Source organism: Danio aesculapii, chromosome 20, assembly GCF_903798145.1.
Source record: "Danio aesculapii chromosome 20, fDanAes4.1, whole genome shotgun sequence".
Lineage (NCBI taxonomy): Eukaryota > Metazoa > Chordata > Actinopteri > Cypriniformes > Danionidae > Danio > Danio aesculapii.
Window position 1 is genome coordinate 6,692,475 of NC_079454.1, and position 17,202 is coordinate 6,709,676.

Consider the following 17,202-nt stretch of genomic DNA (forward strand, 5'->3'; position numbering starts at 1 on the left):
ATCAAGGATTAATATTTTCACCTATTTATCTGGCCACTACTATGTGCAGTTACAATGAAGACTACAAAAAACCTATAATAATCTTAGGTAGGCATAGGCTGGTATATGTTTGACGGTATAATAACCCTGGATAAAAATATCATGGTGTTGTGATTACTGCTCTAAAAAAAGTTCTTTTTAAATGTCTGGGTAAAAAACCTACCCTTTCCCTCTATTGAACATAGTACATTTTATTTTAGTTAACATTTAATGTAATATTATGGAACCATAAACATGCCAGGCTAAATAATTCAAATAAATCATTGACTTCTGCTCTCTTCATTAGTTTAAAATACACAAAACACATAAAAAACACAAAAAACCTTATATATACTTTAGAAACAGTAAAATAGAAAAAATTAGCGGTTGTAAAACCTTGTCTTTTCCAAAGCGCAGTAAACCTTAAAACTGGTTATCATCCCATGCCTGATCTTAGGTCATGTTAATTCCCGATAATGAGTTATTGTAGTCAAAAGCTGATTACAAATCGTCAATCGTCAGGCTAATGACTTATACAATTCAGTTGCATTGATGGTCCATTTGAGTATTAGTAGACTGTCTGCTTAATATCTGTTGATACTGCTCCTTTAACAGACATTTAACTTACTATCAGAAACTCTAACCCCAACCTAACAGTCTACTTATAATCTAATGAGAATTAGTTGGCATGTAGATGCAATGTAACTAAAATTCAACAAACCGACCATCAAAATAAAGTGTGACCATATTTTAAACTAATATTAACATAGTAACTGTAATTTCTGTCTCTTCTCACTGTTGCTTTAAATACAATAACTAACGTTAGCTTATGAGAATTTCTTGTAAAGATGGCTATTGTATTTTATAGTTGCTTTTGCTATTTAATTTAGTTGAAACATTTGTGTATTTTGGTACACTATTTTGAAGTACCCATTTTTGCAGCTTAGTTTATATGGTGATAATATTGTATACTGTGATAAAAGCTACAGTAATGAATTAAAACAAGAAAATTTGATAGTCATAACTCAGATCTCAATAAGGAGGCCAATGAGGTCTCAAGAGCACTTCATAATTGTAAAATAAAATAAATCAAGCATTAAAATAAGCTGAATCGTGCAATAGCTTTCAGCGTATTTTTTAAATTTATGTAAATGTCAAAAAATATGCAGCTTATTTTGTGATATTTGAAACTAATTTTAAACTGAAACTAATTTTAAAGAATTATACTTTTTCTAGCTCTTCAATTCTGATTTCTTGCTGAACCAGACAAAACATACAAATATATATATTTTTTTATAAATCCTTATTATTAGTCCTGTTTCTAGCTATGAGACCTGCTTTTGTGGACATTTGTCAAAATGTGGAGAAGCACTGCTTTATTTGTTGTATATAAGGACATCTTCTTCTTTCCTCAGGCTAAACAGCGAGCTGAGGTATTACAGTCAACCCACAAGTTCTTCTCTGAGCAACAACAGCTCAAGGCTCCAGTCAGCAAGCCCACCCGCATGGAAGGAGCAGGCAAACCCACTGACAGCATCACTTCGAATCACCAGGGGGCGCCATCCGACCGCGTGGAGTCCGACAAACCTGCACCTCTAGCAACAACCAAACCCATCCGAACGGGTCCGATCAAACCACAGGCCATCAAACCAGAAGAGGGCAAATAGTGTTTAATTACTTTAGAAAGGACAAAATGGACAGAAGGATGGACTGAGAAGCCAGATTACAGGGGGGAGGGGGGGGCGACATACTACAGCACCCGAAATCATCGGAGAAGTGTAGGGAAGTAGAGCGTTGGAGGTTAATTTTACGAGGTGCTGTGCATTTTTCTCCCACTTACTGTGCGCTTTTTTCCTCATCCTTTTATCAGTCCATCCATTCTTTCCTCCGCTGTGGTTGGCATTACAGAGAAAAGCGCCCCTCCATTGTGTGAACGGCACATCCCCCAGTGAACAATGAAGGTAGACATCAACATGTTACTATTGCTGCTGAGAATGCCATTTTATAGCAATATGATTTCCTTCGCACTTTTTCAAATTTCCACATGTAGAGAAACGCATCGTAGAAAGGCAGATTTCTCTTCGTTTTGATTTTCCCAGTTTATTTTGATTGCTCCTTGTGTTCTCAAGCAACGTTTTGGTTATGGCAGTTAAGATGCAATGAAATATACACACACACACACACACAATCGCATGTCATTATAGTGTGCTTTTGTGTGTGTGTGCGCCTGTCAAAATGACTTTCACTCACACTTTTCACTTCAACCATGTGTATTGGCCTTAAATAGTATGTCATTTTTGCAGATTAGGGATTGATTACCGACATATTGGAGTAATTAATCGATTGCAGTCTCCACTGTGAGCCTTCCCTCCTGCCTTCTCAATAGTCTACGCCTGCGAGAATCGAAGATTGTGCATTTGCGTGTACGCGCAAAATAACCTTGAATCTTTAGCCAAAGGTCAGGCGTCAAAAGACCTGAATCCTTTTAGATATTTGATTTGACAAAGATGGCTCAACATCGTCAACAGATAGAATTATGATGGGTTTTGTTTTCCTTTGTAAACGGTTCCTCCAGACCAGGCCTATGTTTGATGTGTCCTAAGCTTTAGCCCCTCCCCTTTTCTGTGATTGCTATGTAGACACGCCCACTTCAATAGCTCCAGTCTTTCACCTTCCAGCCTCTCCACACAGCACCCAACCATGCTGCTGACCAGCTCTGACTCTCCTGACCAATCACTGCAGAGGAGGGGCGGGGTTTGGGTTGGGGTGAGTGGTCAAGCATTTTAAGTTTATCGCTGAAGAGTGTAGCTACAAGACTCAGTATGGGGTTTGGGGCAGGGGTGATGAAAGTTTTGAACAGAGGTCCCCAGATGTTCTGGACTACAAGTATACATGGTCTTTCTCCAAACCACTCCTCTTGGGTTGCTGTTGCGAAGAGGGGGGCCTTCAGTTGAACACGAGGTTCAGTACGGCCCCCCCATTTCTTGTTTGTTTATTTGGAATGAGAAACTACAAACAGAAGGGGAGGAGAGGGATTTTTTTTTTTCTTTTTGATTTTGTTTTACTTGTACAGGGGTTAAATCGCTGTATTAAAATATGTAAGGTCTTATTTACATTCTCCTGGTTTGGTTACAGAAACTAATAAAATAATATGCTGTAAAAAATGAACAGTGGTTGTGATGTTTCCTTTTTTGGCTTTAAGCTGCTGAATTCCCCTTCAAATATGATACATAAACAAAATATCTTTATGCTAAATAATTCAAAACCTCTACAGAAATGAGCACACTCATTGGCAGATTTTATAAATCTTTATTTTCATTTAAGTTAATACACTTCCAAAGCCACAAGATCCCAATCTTAACATCTCAAGCAGCATGTGAGACTTGCAGCAAATTCAAAAGAGAGACGGGAAAATGATCATCATATACAGAGTAAAGATAATATGGTAAAGTAAGAATTGGAGAACAAACACAACAAGCAAAGGTTTAGTTATGGTTTCGTAAAGTTGCATACCTCTCAACGATATATGAATTAAGAGACAGGCTTGCTGTAATTAATTGTATACCAGTATATTTTCCCCCTTCCTTGAATTTATTCAGTGCCATATACACAAAAACAGACAAGACATTACTTACATAGGTAGAAAAATAATTTCTCTATTAACATGTTAAGTGGACAAAATCATTGAAGACGTGAATATCGACATGATTAGATACATTATCCATTTTGGAACTTGTTGGTCAAAAGAAACATCTTTTTTAAACATTTATCGCAAAGATAAATCTATGACTGAGAGGATATACAATGTATGCTATTTACTGTATATAATTGGAAAATCTTGAAAATACTCTTTGTATTATCAGGAAATAGTTTTATTTGATATATACACACACACACTCAGGTTCCTATACAAATACCAGCAAATTTTGACTTAAGGTGTTTTTTTTTTGTTGTTTTTTGTTTTTTCAGAAAAAAGGGTCATTGTCTTTGAAAATCGGTAAGTCCAACAATTGCCGTCCCACTGGATATTAAAGTAATAAAACATTACAACGCGTCTATAAGCTTTCGTGATATGGAAATTGACAAGGTTTACTCCTGCTTGCCAAGCCTCACGCTGTAAGACACCATGTAATAATTATCCCAAGCATACAGCTTTCTTTTTGCGGAGTTGTAGTCTACCATGCTGTTGTAACGATAGCGGTTTTTGAAGGGCACTGATATTGCTTTACCCTGGCTGGTTGCAGTGTCAAACATGTAATTAACCGTGGTGTCTGGTGAGGTGTAACTAGCAACAGTGTACAGCTTGCCACAGATCATAAAAGCGTTAGCCACAGATGTCTTGCGGATTTTTGTTTCCCAGGTGCCCTTCACCTCAAGGTTGTGAGGGTCCAGCTGGGAGATCACGATAGCACCCTTGGCTTTATTTGTGCTGTATATAGCCCATAAACCATTCTCATCTATTGCCAGGTCAATGTCTGTGTAGCCACCCCATGAGTAGGGGAACTGACCATGGAAACCAGCATGGGGAAGATCACGACGAGCAGCAATGCTCTCGGCATGTAGATCATATCTTATAAGGGTGCGGCTGAGCCTCCGCTGGTAGTATAAGGAGCCTTTATACATGGTAGCACCTGTGCTCTCTACAGATTCTGGCAGGAGTAGAACCTTGGTGGGAAAGCCACGTGTCAGCTGGTCCATGTTTTCATATCCGAAGAGTTGACGCACTTCAGACCCGACAGCATCAATACGCCATACCATGTCTGGACCATAAGGTTCCTTGGCTTCTGGGTCTTGCATCCAGACACCATATTTACCAGCAATGCTGTCAGCCTTACGGTGCACCTCAGGATTTTCAACCCACACCAGATCACCACAGCCTGAAGAAATCGAAAGACACTTGTTGGAAACCAAACAATTTTGAGGAATCCTGAAATTTAACGTAAGATGGGACCAGTGACCGGTTGAAAGAGGACTCTCTCAAGCTAAAATCTGCTAAAGAGGACACCATGTCCTACCATTACTGCTAGTGTAAAAGATTAGTAGCATACTTACCCTTTCCTAAAATACCCTGTAAGAGAGAGGTACTGGGGGAAGGTATGCTTGGCAGAATTTAAAGGACTTAATGGGGAAAAACCCGAACCTTAATATCTTTCAGTGACAGTCTATCAAGTGATTTGCATTACCATTTTGGCGCGTTACTAAACATACACGGCTCCTTTTATAACCTATCCTATTTTAGATGCAGATGAATTGGTAAAAATAGCAGTATTTTGTTAGTGCTGTCAGCAGGAATGAGTGCTATGTGCACGGTATCATCTTTTCAGGCATCTGAGATGGACAGATCTAGGGGCAGGGTGTATTTATATGCATCAACATGTTTTGACAGTCCAGCTAGTAATGTCCACTAGATTGTGTCTCTTTGTGAAAGACTAGGTTTAGGGTGGGACTCTCACCTGAGATGTCTGCTGGACCGTCCAGATTCGGGGCAGTTACCTCGGTGACCACAGCCGTCAACTCTTGGTATCCGGGATTTGAGTACTGCCATGCGGGATCTAGGAAAGAAGGAAGACCAAAATTCACAGTCAAATTGAGACGTGCATGTGAAGGTGTTGAGATCTACATTAGTCAAGACTTCACTGTCAGAATGACAGCTAGTCACATGGTTGTTACTAACAAGAATGTTAAAGAATATTTATTTTTGTTAAGATTGTCCATTATTGAACTGAAACATCTTTTAATGGTGCACTTTGTTCTTTGCAGAAGCAAGCATACTCTTCTCACCCCCTACCTCTCAAACTACTTTTGTCTTCTTGTGGATTCCCAGGTCTGGATGCCAAGTTGGAGGGTACAGGTCCTGAAAGGAAAAGACATAATCAATATGGTGTTAAAGTTTGTAAATGTTTACTGTTCCTAATTATATGATTTCTCCAGACAACAAATATGAAGACAGACCAATCAATAAATCGAATGAGATTGATTATTATTCTAGCACACCAAGATGGAAGTTCAAACAAGTCAGGTAGGACAGACTTCTAGGTTATTGGTATTGTTCGCCTGAGAGAGAGAGGTATGTATGTTTGTTGGGATGCATGGTTTTGGAGGACTGGCAGCTCTACTGACAGTCAGGAATCTAACAGAAGGAAATAAACAGCCTTGAGTAGATTCCCAGCTGTCCCGGAGCCTGCCAGACTACAGAACTCCCATTACACTTCCGAAACTCAGACGTGCACTCCAGCAGGGTGCATCTACAAGGTCCCTAATTAACAATCTCAGACGAATCCATTTAAAGCTAGTGTCTTTGTTTACCTTTTTCTCTTCTGGCTTGTATGTGATTTAAGCATTGCTCAGATTGAGTTACTGGACTTGCTCCCACAATTTCATGTGCCCAAGGACTGAATTACCTCTGTTAGCCTCTAACAAACTGTGATGCAACATTATCATCAAACACTGATCATGTGCTAACCTGTTGTTAACAAGCTTATATAATGGCCCAACATCTGTATTCTGACTTGGATTGATTGCTGTGATGCGGCTGATGATGATAGCTTGTTCACACCTGCAGTGGGATGGTCTGTAGTTACTGTCTTTTATCCCTATAATCAACACATGCTCATAGACATGTCTTCGCTCCACAACAAGGTAACAAAAGCATGTAATTGCCAAAGTTTGTTAGCAGGTGTTTGTATTTATCAGTATACTGTGTCTGAAATCCCCCGAGAGATCAAGCAGAGGCTCTGGCCAGCTGGTAGTAAGTAATGGGCTAATTTATTTCCAAGAGTCTTTCAATGAAACATCTTGAAGACTTTTGACTTTTTTTTTCTCCGCTGTTTGAATGGTTTTTGATTTTGCAACTCTACGCCGTGAACCAGATGCCAGCTCTTATAATTCTAAATGAGAAGAGATTTCCTCCTGTTTAAAACATTGCAGTAAAGATTTCCAAACCAAATTGATCTCCAGAGGAAAAAGATTATGATTGCATATTCGTATGCCCGTAATGAGGTGACACTGACAGCTACCATGTGGCTGAATGGAACAGGGTTCCTATTCTTTTGGATTTTAAGGACATTTTGCATTTGGGCAGCTTCATGGCTCAGTCATTTTTCCCTCATTACTTTGAACACCCCATACCCCCATCTCTCCCCCCCCTACACACACTTAATGTACTTGAATCGATCAAAATTGTGAATAAGTAATTTCTACAATCTACCTGAGACCTTGTAACTTGGATCTTTTGCACGGCACAACATTCATGTCATTAGGTGTCAAGTCAATCCAAGACCACCATATCAGCCTGATAAAGTACTAAGTGCACCTTTGTAATTGTTCTATGTAATTACAGTGTTCATACCCTCTTGTCTAAAAACCGTTTATTCACCCCCTTTCTGAACTTACATATGCACGGTAGGATATTTAGAGAGCTAAGGGACTTTGAACCTGAAAACAAAACACTGAATCTAAGAGGGTGAGGGCATGCAAGATGCATGGTCTGTTCTTTCAGTTTCAAAACGCAGCAATCTGCTTTCCTGTTTAGTGTCTCCACTGCTCTCATTAAACTTTTTAACATGATTTACGGTGCAGATGTAAGGAGCTGTGGTGCTGGTCACAGGTGTCAACCTGAGAAGTAGAACAGATGTCAAATGTGTCAAGATATCAAGGAATATTTGACCTTTAGAACTAAGTACATTTTTGTCAGATCGAAAAAAGATTGTAATAGTTTCAGTAAATCTTTATCAATTTTTTAAGGTGCCAACACTAGATTTAAACAGTCACTAACAACCCCAGCAGGGGTGAGTTAGCCCTAACCTCCACCCCACCTCAAGCAGCATTAGTCAGCGGGTCTGCTGGGAGTTGTCAGTAAGAATTTACTGCCGAGTATTAGCACAGTACTTATGTTTTACTACTTCAGTGGCTCACCCCCCAACACCTTCATATCTCTCTCAGTCACTTGCTCTTATGTTGCCCTGTTCTTATAAACTGTGACATGGGGATGTCACCTAGTTCAGCTATGATCTATCTATACCTCCCCTTTGTGCTTTAAAATGAACACCATAACCTCTGCATGTATGCCTGAAGTGTGATTTATATATTGGGTGGGAAGTATAACCGTGGAATTACACATTAACCATAACGTCTGTTTTTCGTAGTGCCAATGATTCTAGCGAACTCAAACCCTCTGGTTTCTCAAACACCAAACCTGTTTATGGCTTAGCAAAAGTGGCTTACATAATGCGTTTTGAGCACTTCAGCATGTGCATCTTTTTAAATAGCACCAAATATTTGTTCTCTAATATAGATTTGCTGAATTGGACCCTAATTTGATGAAGCGAATATTAGTTTTACATGGTTTTACTATAAATTAAATTTTTTTAAAGAAAAAACATGCAAAAAAGATCAATATGGGCATCTTCAAGGATCCAAAGTTTTGCACATCATACACCTCTAACATTACTACTCTAAGGATCTAAAATGCACCTTGAAGCAATAATATGTTAGCTCTAAAGTGCAAATTAATTTCTTTGCTATTCCCAGAAATGTACAGATGTACAGTTTTTGCTTTTATTAACTTCTGGGAGTGGAATATTTTCCAAGCAGATAAACTATTGACAGTGTCTTAAGTTAGCGAACATTTCACAAAATGTCCCAAACATCCCACCCCCAGTGTTTGGTTGTCAGTGCTTACCTGATCCCGGTGTGAAGCTGTTGTCATTTTGTGGCACTCTGGAAGAAGTTTGCTGCATGCAGGGTCTGCTCCTCAACCTCTCAGCCTCTTGGCGGAGCTCTTCCATTCTCTGCTGCAGGTCCTGAACCTGTCTGTCTAGTCTCTGCTTTTCTCTCTTGAGCTGCGCATTCTCCCCCATCACCTGGTTGTATGAGTCCTGAAGGCCAGATCCCGAGCTCTGTGATGATTCTGGCATGACTTCCCCTCCTACCAGACGAGCAACCAGTGCCTCTAGCAGCCCCAGACGAGACTTCAGAGCCTCCATCTCGGGAGTTGAACCTGGAGATGGACAGCTGGCTTCTGTAGGGCTGTCCACCGTGAAGGTGTACTGACAGCGACCACTCCCAGCATTTGCCCGGCGAAGACTAGCACTGCTCTGAACCTGGGATCCCATCAGCAGGGAGGAAATCCACAACACTGCTAAAAACCACATGTTGAGGTGGACCACAGATAACTTCTTTCTACTGTTGCCCGAAGAGCCTTGTCCTAGGTTTTAGGCAGAGGTGACTACTCTTTCTGCAGCTCACTTGTCTGCCTGGTCCTCTTTAGCTCTTGCACTAATCTATTCCTTCTCTTTCACCTTCCAAGTGTAACCGGAGCCGCTCACTTCTCTGGCGTTCCACTAATGACCTCTCACCTGAGTCTTTTCAATCTTTAGCTCCCACTGACTTTTTCTCGCTCAAGCTAAATGTTGCCTTCGAGGGGTTGGTTGGAGCTTCTTGCTTTGATTGGTGGTTGATCCTTTAGTTTGTCTCCTCAGGTTTGGAGGCAGTTTCTCTGAGTCCAGGCACATTACACCGGGACTTATTTATACAGTCAGATAGGAAAGGGAGGGAGGGAAGGAGTGGGACGGAAGAAAAGGAGGGATGCTATGTGCTTGAGGGATTGCCCCAACAAAAAGATCCTTCCAGAGATTATTCTTTGTTGCCTCCTCTTGGAGGGCATATCGGAGCATGTGTGGGATGGATTGTGTGCTGTTTGTTTGGCTTTGTATTCAGGAATGCTGGACTGGCCACAGGTGAACACAAGGGTTGTTTATCTCTGTTATTTAATGGTTTGTTTTTTTACCGCAGGGTATTGAAGTGATTACTTGCGTAACGGGTCTAATAAACGACCTAGGTATGTGTTCTTTCTGAAGGTAACTACTAAGGAGTGCATACCCCTCTGCTGTCTAATTTGGGTGTTCGGCTGTATGTAGTCCTATCAGTTTGCTGCTGGTGATTCACAGCCAGGGGATCTCGCTGTAGGGAGCACAAGACTTGCTGCTATGAGGGGGTAAATCTGGATAGAGTTACCCCTACCGGACAGCCCATGGGGGAGGTCCGCAGTTTTAGTTACATCTGGAGATTAGCTAAAGGGCCCAGAATGTGATGCAAAGCAGAGGTCAGTATGTTGGAGATGTAAAAGTGACCTAAATAACAGCTTCAGTCTCCAGAATCAACATTCCCCATTGCCCATTTCTCGTTCTGTCACCAACATTCACAATTGAGTGTTCTCATGTATTCATGACATCCTACTGTCACTTCCACTTTCCTCCACTCTGGATTTCATCACTTTCTCCCAATATTTCTTTTCCTTCTAGTTTTCTCTGTAAACTTTGCCTCAAAACACATTCACACTCTTTTATCTATAATGTAGCCCAGATGGCTCAGGACTGGAATCTCTCTTCATGGTGGCCATTCGGCTTTTTTGTTTGTGTTTGCATGAGATAACTGAACTTCTTGCCCACCTAAGTCTTCTGTGAAATTTAGTAATGCCATGACATTTAACAAATACCTCATTGGTACACAGTCTTTCTTGCTTTGGACAATTCTGGTAAACATTCTTACTTAACAATTCCTCAGACCTTCCATTGCCATCTTGTTTTTGTGTATGTGTGCAGGTAAATAGTTCAACACTGCATAGGTTTTCATTTAATTCAATGTGTATGTAAAAATAAGATGATTTTAATCAAATAAATCTAACTTTACAGACATTTTTTCGCCTGAAAACATGTTAGTAATGTTATATAATGATCACAAAAAGCACTTCTTTTAAATTAAATGTATTCATTTCATTGTGTTAGTGTAATTTGTAGTGACTTATGGTGTTTTTTTTATTCCTGCGTTATCAAAATCTCTTCCCAATGATATAATTTTGTCAGATGTAATGTTTGACTACCTGTCAATCGCACTCGATTTACCTACAGCAAACAGCCCAATCCATTTCTGATGGACAAAATCAAATCCCACTCACTTATTTTTTGTTTGAGAAGCCGTTTCAGCTCATATGGAAAGATTACCACAGCTTCCGTTTAATGCAGACTTTACTAGAGTTCCTTCCTTTCGCTTCCACTAAAAGTTGACATCCAAAATGACCAAATACTTTGTCTTGATTTTGAATATCTCATTGAGTAATCAGTCAATCATGTATGTTTAGCGTGAAAATATAATCAAAGTCTTAAAAATGAATGTCACTTCATAATTTTATGACATCAATACATCTTAAATGTGTCCAAATATAATTTTACCTCTTAATTTTGGCTTCAACATCTTTGCTTTCAACTCTCTGGCTGTTCTTCAAGACCTCCACCAAAGCTCTCAACTCTTACCTTGTAGGCTTCATTTCGTCTGTTACCACCGCAGATTTATGAAAGATTGAAGAAACATGCCATTTACCAGAAACTCTGAGTACTCTTGTAAAAACAGGATTTACAAGACCGTGCTTGAAATTTTTATCCATCTAAATCCTGTGAGTCAAACACATTCAGTGGCAGTGCCTGGAGACCGCTGACAATGAGTGATGATGTAGAATCAAAGCTTGCATTCTTTCAGTCAAAGCAATTCTTTAACATTCTCTCAGTCTTTCCAGCCCATTTATGCGATCTCATTCATTTCTCCATACAGGCATGATACCTATCTCAAAGGAACACATAACTTGCAACCTTTTCTTTAAATATTGAACAGATTTCCAGCAAGTTCAGAACTGCAGATTTGTACCAGACTCTCTAAAGGTTTAACGTCTACATGTACACTACCTGACAAAAGTCTTGTCATCTTTCCAAGTTTTGACTTCTTGTTGATCATTTGGGATCAGAAGTTTCTTGTATGAAAGGCAAAGGCCTCTAAGTTGAGCTCATACTACCAAAATAAAATATGATCATGCCTTGATTTTAAATAGTTTAATTAGGACAGTAAGGTCTGACTTTGCTTAGACAAAAGTCTTGTCACTTAACAGAAATAATGTCCAGTATATAATATACAGTCATGGTGCAGTGGAAAAGAAAGAATATTGTGTATGACTCCCATGAGCTTGGAGGACTGCATCCATTCATCTTTGCAATGACTCAAATAACTTATTAGTAAAGTCATCTGGAATGGCAAAGAAAGCGTTCTTGCAGGACTCCCAGAGTTCATCAAGAGTCTTTGAATTCATCTTCAATGCCTCTTCCTCCATCTCACCCCAGACATGCTCAATAATGTTCATGTCTGGTGACTGGGCTGGCCAATCCTGGAACACCTTGACCTTCTTTGCTTTCAGGGACATTCATGTGGAGGCTGAAGTATGGAGGAGCGCAATCCTGCTGAAGAATTTGCCCTCTCCTGTGGTTTGTAATGTAATGGGCAGCACAAATGTCTTGATACCTCAGGCTGTTGATGTTGTCATCCACTCTGCAGATCTCTTGCATGCCCCATACTAAATGTAACCCCAAACCATGATTTTTTCCTTTACCAAACTTCATGTACTTGAGTTCATGTGGATTCCAATAGGTCTTCTGCAGTATTTGTGATGATTGGGATGCAGTTCAACAGATGATTCATCGGAAAATTCTACCTTCTGCCACTTTTCAGAATGATCAACTAGAAGTCGAGTTATTATTTGTTGCTCTTACAACTCAGATCGACAACAAGACTTTTGTCAAGGTAGTGTATACATAAATCTATTCAAATGCACGTTGACACAACATACAGGAAATTACTTTCTGAAAGGTCTGTTTTCTGATTGAAATAAGACTCCACTTTTTTTTCCATCATGTTCGTTTTACTACTACCCAATGCTTAAACAACTGAGTTTTACCATGTTTGAATCAGCTGCTGTCCAGGTCTAGCGAGAGCACTTTTAGCTTAGCTTAGCATAGATCATTGAATCAGATTAGACCATTAGCATCTCACTCAATAAAAGATTTTTTTAATTTTCCCGTTTAAACCTGGACTCCTCTGTAGATACATTGAATACTAAGACACACATTGTAAAGTTGGTATTTTCTAGGTCGATATGACTAAAAATTCTACTCTCATTCCATCGTAATGATCAAGGAACTTTGCTGCTGTAACAAGGCTGCATGGCCCAATGATATTATCCAGTGTCTGAAAATAGTCCCCAGCTACAGTCAAGCCAGAAATTACTCATAACCTAGGGGCAACTTTTCAACTTCCATCGGTCTTAGTAGTCTATGTAACTACAGAAGAGTCCATCTTTAAAAAGGAGAATTATTATTATTTTGAATTTAAGAAAGATGCTAATGGTCTAATCCAACTCAATGATTTATGCTAAGCTAAGCTAAAAGTGCTCCCGCCAGACATGGATTTTGGCTGAATGGATGGAAAAATGGTAAAACTTGGCTGTTTCGCTCTGAGGAACTTGTAAAATAAGCAAGTGGAGTGTTTCTTTAATGTCTACGCCTGCTTTCAATGGGATCCTCACAAACAAACACAATGAAGATATCTTGCTTGGGGAGTGGACGGAACAGATTAGAACTTAGTTACGTAAATAATGAGAGATGTGTCAGTGATTAAAGACCGATTGGGGAACTTGCTGATGCGAAACAGAGCAGCGCGAGCTTCCTGGAGCATATGAGTTTAAAACAAATCATAAAGTTATGAAAATCTCACGCACCTTGAATCAGACTGAGAAATTTCACCTGGTGACCAACTACTTGTTCTGGATTTCTCTTAATTCATTACGACTTAACTGGAATTGATGAGCCATACAGGGAAGGGGAAATAAAGGGAATGTCATTGATATTCCCTCTACTACTACGGTAGATCAGTCAACTTTTGCCTCTGTACTTTCTTTGTCTCGGTACTACAGATGGCGTGAAGCTGTCTGCCATGAGCACATGGGAACCAGAGTATGACTGAGATGAGAAGAACAGACAAATATATAAAAAATGCAAGAAAAAGAGGGATGAAAGACTCAAAGCAAAGTAATCCAGTGTGAGGAATGTAATGATACTTAAAGGGGGATAAAAACAGATCTAAAGGAGTAAAACTGCTGGTTAAATCAAGTCTTTAAGTGCTGAACAGGGAGTTGATATTGTGTTAACGGAGGAAATACAATACACGCTATAAAAAGTTTAATAATAAACCTGTAACAGAGGCAAAGCTAAACTATTTCTGACAGCAAATCATTTAGCTTAGCATGTGTAATGCTTTACAATATTAAATACCATATTTTCATTTAACTCCACTTTACGCTACCTGACAAAAGTCTTGTCATCCATCCTAGTTGGAAGAGCAACATAATAACTTGACATCTAGATAATTATTTGGAAAAGTGGAAGGCGGCAAATGAATTGAACTGCATCCCAATCATCACCAATACTGCAGAAGACCTATTGGAACCCACATGGACCCAAGACTCATAGAAATCAGTCAAGTTTGGTGAAGGAAAAAAATCATGGTTTGGGGTTACATTCAGTGTGAGGGTGTGTGAGAGATCTGCAGAGTGGATGGCAACATCAACAGCCTGAGGCACATTTGTGCTGCCCGTTACATTATAAACCACAGAAGAGGGCAAATTCTTCAGCAGGATAGCACCTCTTCAGCCTCCACATCAAAGTTCCTGAAAGTAAAAAAGGGGTCAAGGTGCTCCAGGATTGGCCAGCCCGGTCACCAGTAATTAACATTATTAAGCATGGCTGGGGTTACATGAAGGATTAGATTTTGCAACAACAAAAAATATCTAGATGCAGTTTTTGTTTCAAGCAGGTCACAAAAACAAGTTGGAAAAATTACATTCTTATAAAAGGATTGCATTTGTTTGCAAAATTATTGCGCATTCACATGAAATACATTTGCAATGGAAATAATATGAGTAACGGTGGAAAATCTATATCAAATACAAATGTATTACAATGTTATCCTTTTGAGAGTGTGTGGATGTTAAAGGTTAAATATAAAGAATATTTTTAGGTGTGTGTGTTAGCATTAATAGAATGCACATTTTGAAGGGCAATACTTCATAAAATGTACACATTTTTTGTTTCGTTTAAATGTTGTACTACTATAATGTATAACCCAATATGTGTAAAAGAAGAGTGTTATGGTCACACATATCATTCTCATATTTAAAAATAGAAAAACATTAGAAAATCAGTGCATATAGCCTACTGTGTTCTGTGTGAACTTGAAGGTGTATTCACCCAAAATTTAAAAGTCTGTTATTAATTACTCGTCCTCATGTTGTTCCAAACCCCCCGAGACCTTCGTTCATTTCCGAAACACAAGTTAAGATATTTTAGATGAAATCTGAGCTCTCTGCGCCTTCATAGACAGCAATGTTCCTGAGATATTCATGGCCCAGAAAAAAACCAAGAACATCAAAACATCATGTGACTTCAGTGGTTGAACAGTAAACATGCGAAGCTCCAAGAACACTTTTGTATGTATACAAAAACTGGCCTTTAGGTATACTAAACCACTTTATATCAGGCTTTACATTTATTACAGGCGTTACGATACTTGTGTTGCGCTGCTGACTTACAACGGTGTTTTTTTGATGTCTATAGAAGAGTCATGGGTTTTAACGATGCTATAGCGAGGCACTGAGCATTCAGCATCACGTCCAAAAGTTGAAGTGCGCTCAGTTAAGTGGTTTTAGAAGAATTCTGGCATTTTCAGCCGCACAAAAATGCGTCGGGGACAAAACTTCTTAATGGCAATACATGATATTACCTGACGAAGAAAAGAAAATGCTGGTGAACAAAGTCGTTTTTTGGACTTTTGTAAGACTACAGTTAATTTATTTGTGGAAATTTTCTGGCAAAATGTTTGCTTTTTTTTTCCTGAACATCTCTGGACCATTGCTGACTATTAGTGGGTCAGAGAGCTCTAGGATTTCATCTAAAATATCTTCATGTGTGTTCTGAGAAAGAACGAATGTCTCAGCGGATTGAAATAAAATGAGTGAACTAAGGCCATGTCTACATGTACACGGGTATTTATATATATATATATATATATATATATATATATATATATATATAGATAGATATAGATATATATAGATATTATATAGTTTTCCTCGCTTTTGTTTAAAAAAAAATGTCTACATGAAAATGCAAAAACGCACTTTGATGCATGTTATGGTCATGCCAATCCAGCAGGTGGCGATAATGACACTTTTATACTCCGTTTAAATAGTGAATTAACTATATATTCTTGAGTAAATGGGCTAAATCTAGTGTTTTTCAACCAATGACGAACTTCTGGTGAAAGATTAATGTGACTCAATTTCATGAGGTTCCTTTTATAGCATCGACATTGTAATGTCATTAAAATACATTCAGTTAAATAGATTCAAGCACTCATTCAGTTGTTCATGTGTAAAACGAGATAAATGACCATCAGTAGCAGCAGCATAGTGCAGAAACTCCACTGAAAATAGGCCGAAACTGTCATATTTTAAAGACATGGCGGAGGAAAATGTAATTTAGTACAGTACTTCTTACCCTAACCTGCCTAGTTAACCTAATTAACCTAGTTAAGCCTTTAAATGTCACTTTAAACTGTATAGAAGTGTCTTGAAAAATATCTAGTCAAATATTATTTACTGTCATCATGGCAAAGATCAAATAAATCAGTTATAAAAACTATTATGTTTAGAAATGTGATGAAAAAATCTCCGTTAAACAGAAATTAGGGAAAAGAATAAACAGGGGGCTTATAATTCAGGGGGGCTAATAATCCTGACTTCAACTGTATATGCGCCAAAAGTGAAATGTCAGAAGTCTCTGTGAGTGTACGCTGCAAATGAAATTCCCCTACACGGTGACAAATAAAGTTAACTAACTAACTTCAAGTCAATGCAAACATGAGTACAGAGGCGGATTACCATCCCACGGTCAAACAACACAGAATACGTGATTAATTTGCCGCAAATGCGCAGAATTTGCCTCATTCACGTCTTCCATGTTTAGAGTGAACCTAGCCATGTTGGCCAATCAGAGAGGAGCAAACATAATGCACGCTGACGTCATGAGGATAAAACTCACTATGACTAAAAGGTTATAGCATCCACACTGTACCTGGAGTTTCTGAAAATCTTCACCTTGGCTGGAGTTTTTAGAAAGTTGTGGGTTTAATCACGACTAGAAAAAAAGCGCCGTTTTGAAAATACCCATGTTCGTGTGGACAGATCCTAACCCTTTATGGGACCTCATGCGTAAAATGTTCTCATGTTTCTCTTCAATGAATCCAATCAGA

The 17,202-nt window shown here is 39.0% G+C and overlaps 2 protein-coding genes across 3 annotated transcripts in view; one reads left to right on the forward strand and one right to left on the reverse strand.

Annotated features, from left to right (window-relative positions):
• Nucleotides 1-3,186, forward strand: part of prrc2c (proline-rich coiled-coil 2C) — a 46,181-nt gene extending 42,995 nt beyond the window's left edge. For both annotated transcript variants that reach the window (XM_056481608.1, XM_056481609.1), the window contains exon 33: nucleotides 1,434-3,186. In XM_056481608.1, coding sequence (XP_056337583.1) covers nucleotides 1,434-1,685 — 252 coding nt within the window. In that variant the 3' untranslated portion in view covers nucleotides 1,686-3,186. The remainder of the gene's footprint in view (nucleotides 1-1,433) is intronic.
• Nucleotides 3,187-3,307: 121 nt separating this feature from the next.
• myoc (myocilin) lies at nucleotides 3,308-9,531 on the reverse strand. The gene is made up of 4 exons (XM_056481507.1): nucleotides 8,699-9,531; nucleotides 5,807-5,872; nucleotides 5,472-5,570; nucleotides 3,308-4,895 (listed from the first exon to the last, which is right to left on the reverse strand). Exons 1-4 carry the CDS (start codon nucleotides 9,168-9,170, stop codon nucleotides 4,108-4,110), a joined length of 1,425 nt encoding a protein of 474 aa, XP_056337482.1. The 5' UTR covers nucleotides 9,171-9,531; the 3' UTR covers nucleotides 3,308-4,107.
• Between the last annotated feature and the right edge of the window lie 7,671 nt (nucleotides 9,532-17,202).

Coding starts and splice junctions, on each gene's coding strand:
- myoc (XM_056481507.1), bottom strand. CDS start 9,170: ATGTGGTTTTTAGCAGTGTTGTGGATTTCCTCCCTGCTGATGGGATCC. Junction 5,873..8,698: donor CAGCTTCACACCGGGATCAG/GTAAGCACTGAC, acceptor TTTTCCTTTCAG/GACCTGTACCCTCCAACTTG. Junction 4,896..5,471: donor CGGTCCAGCAGACATCTCAG/GTGAGAGTCCCA, acceptor CGATTTCTTCAG/GCTGTGGTGATCTGGTGTGG.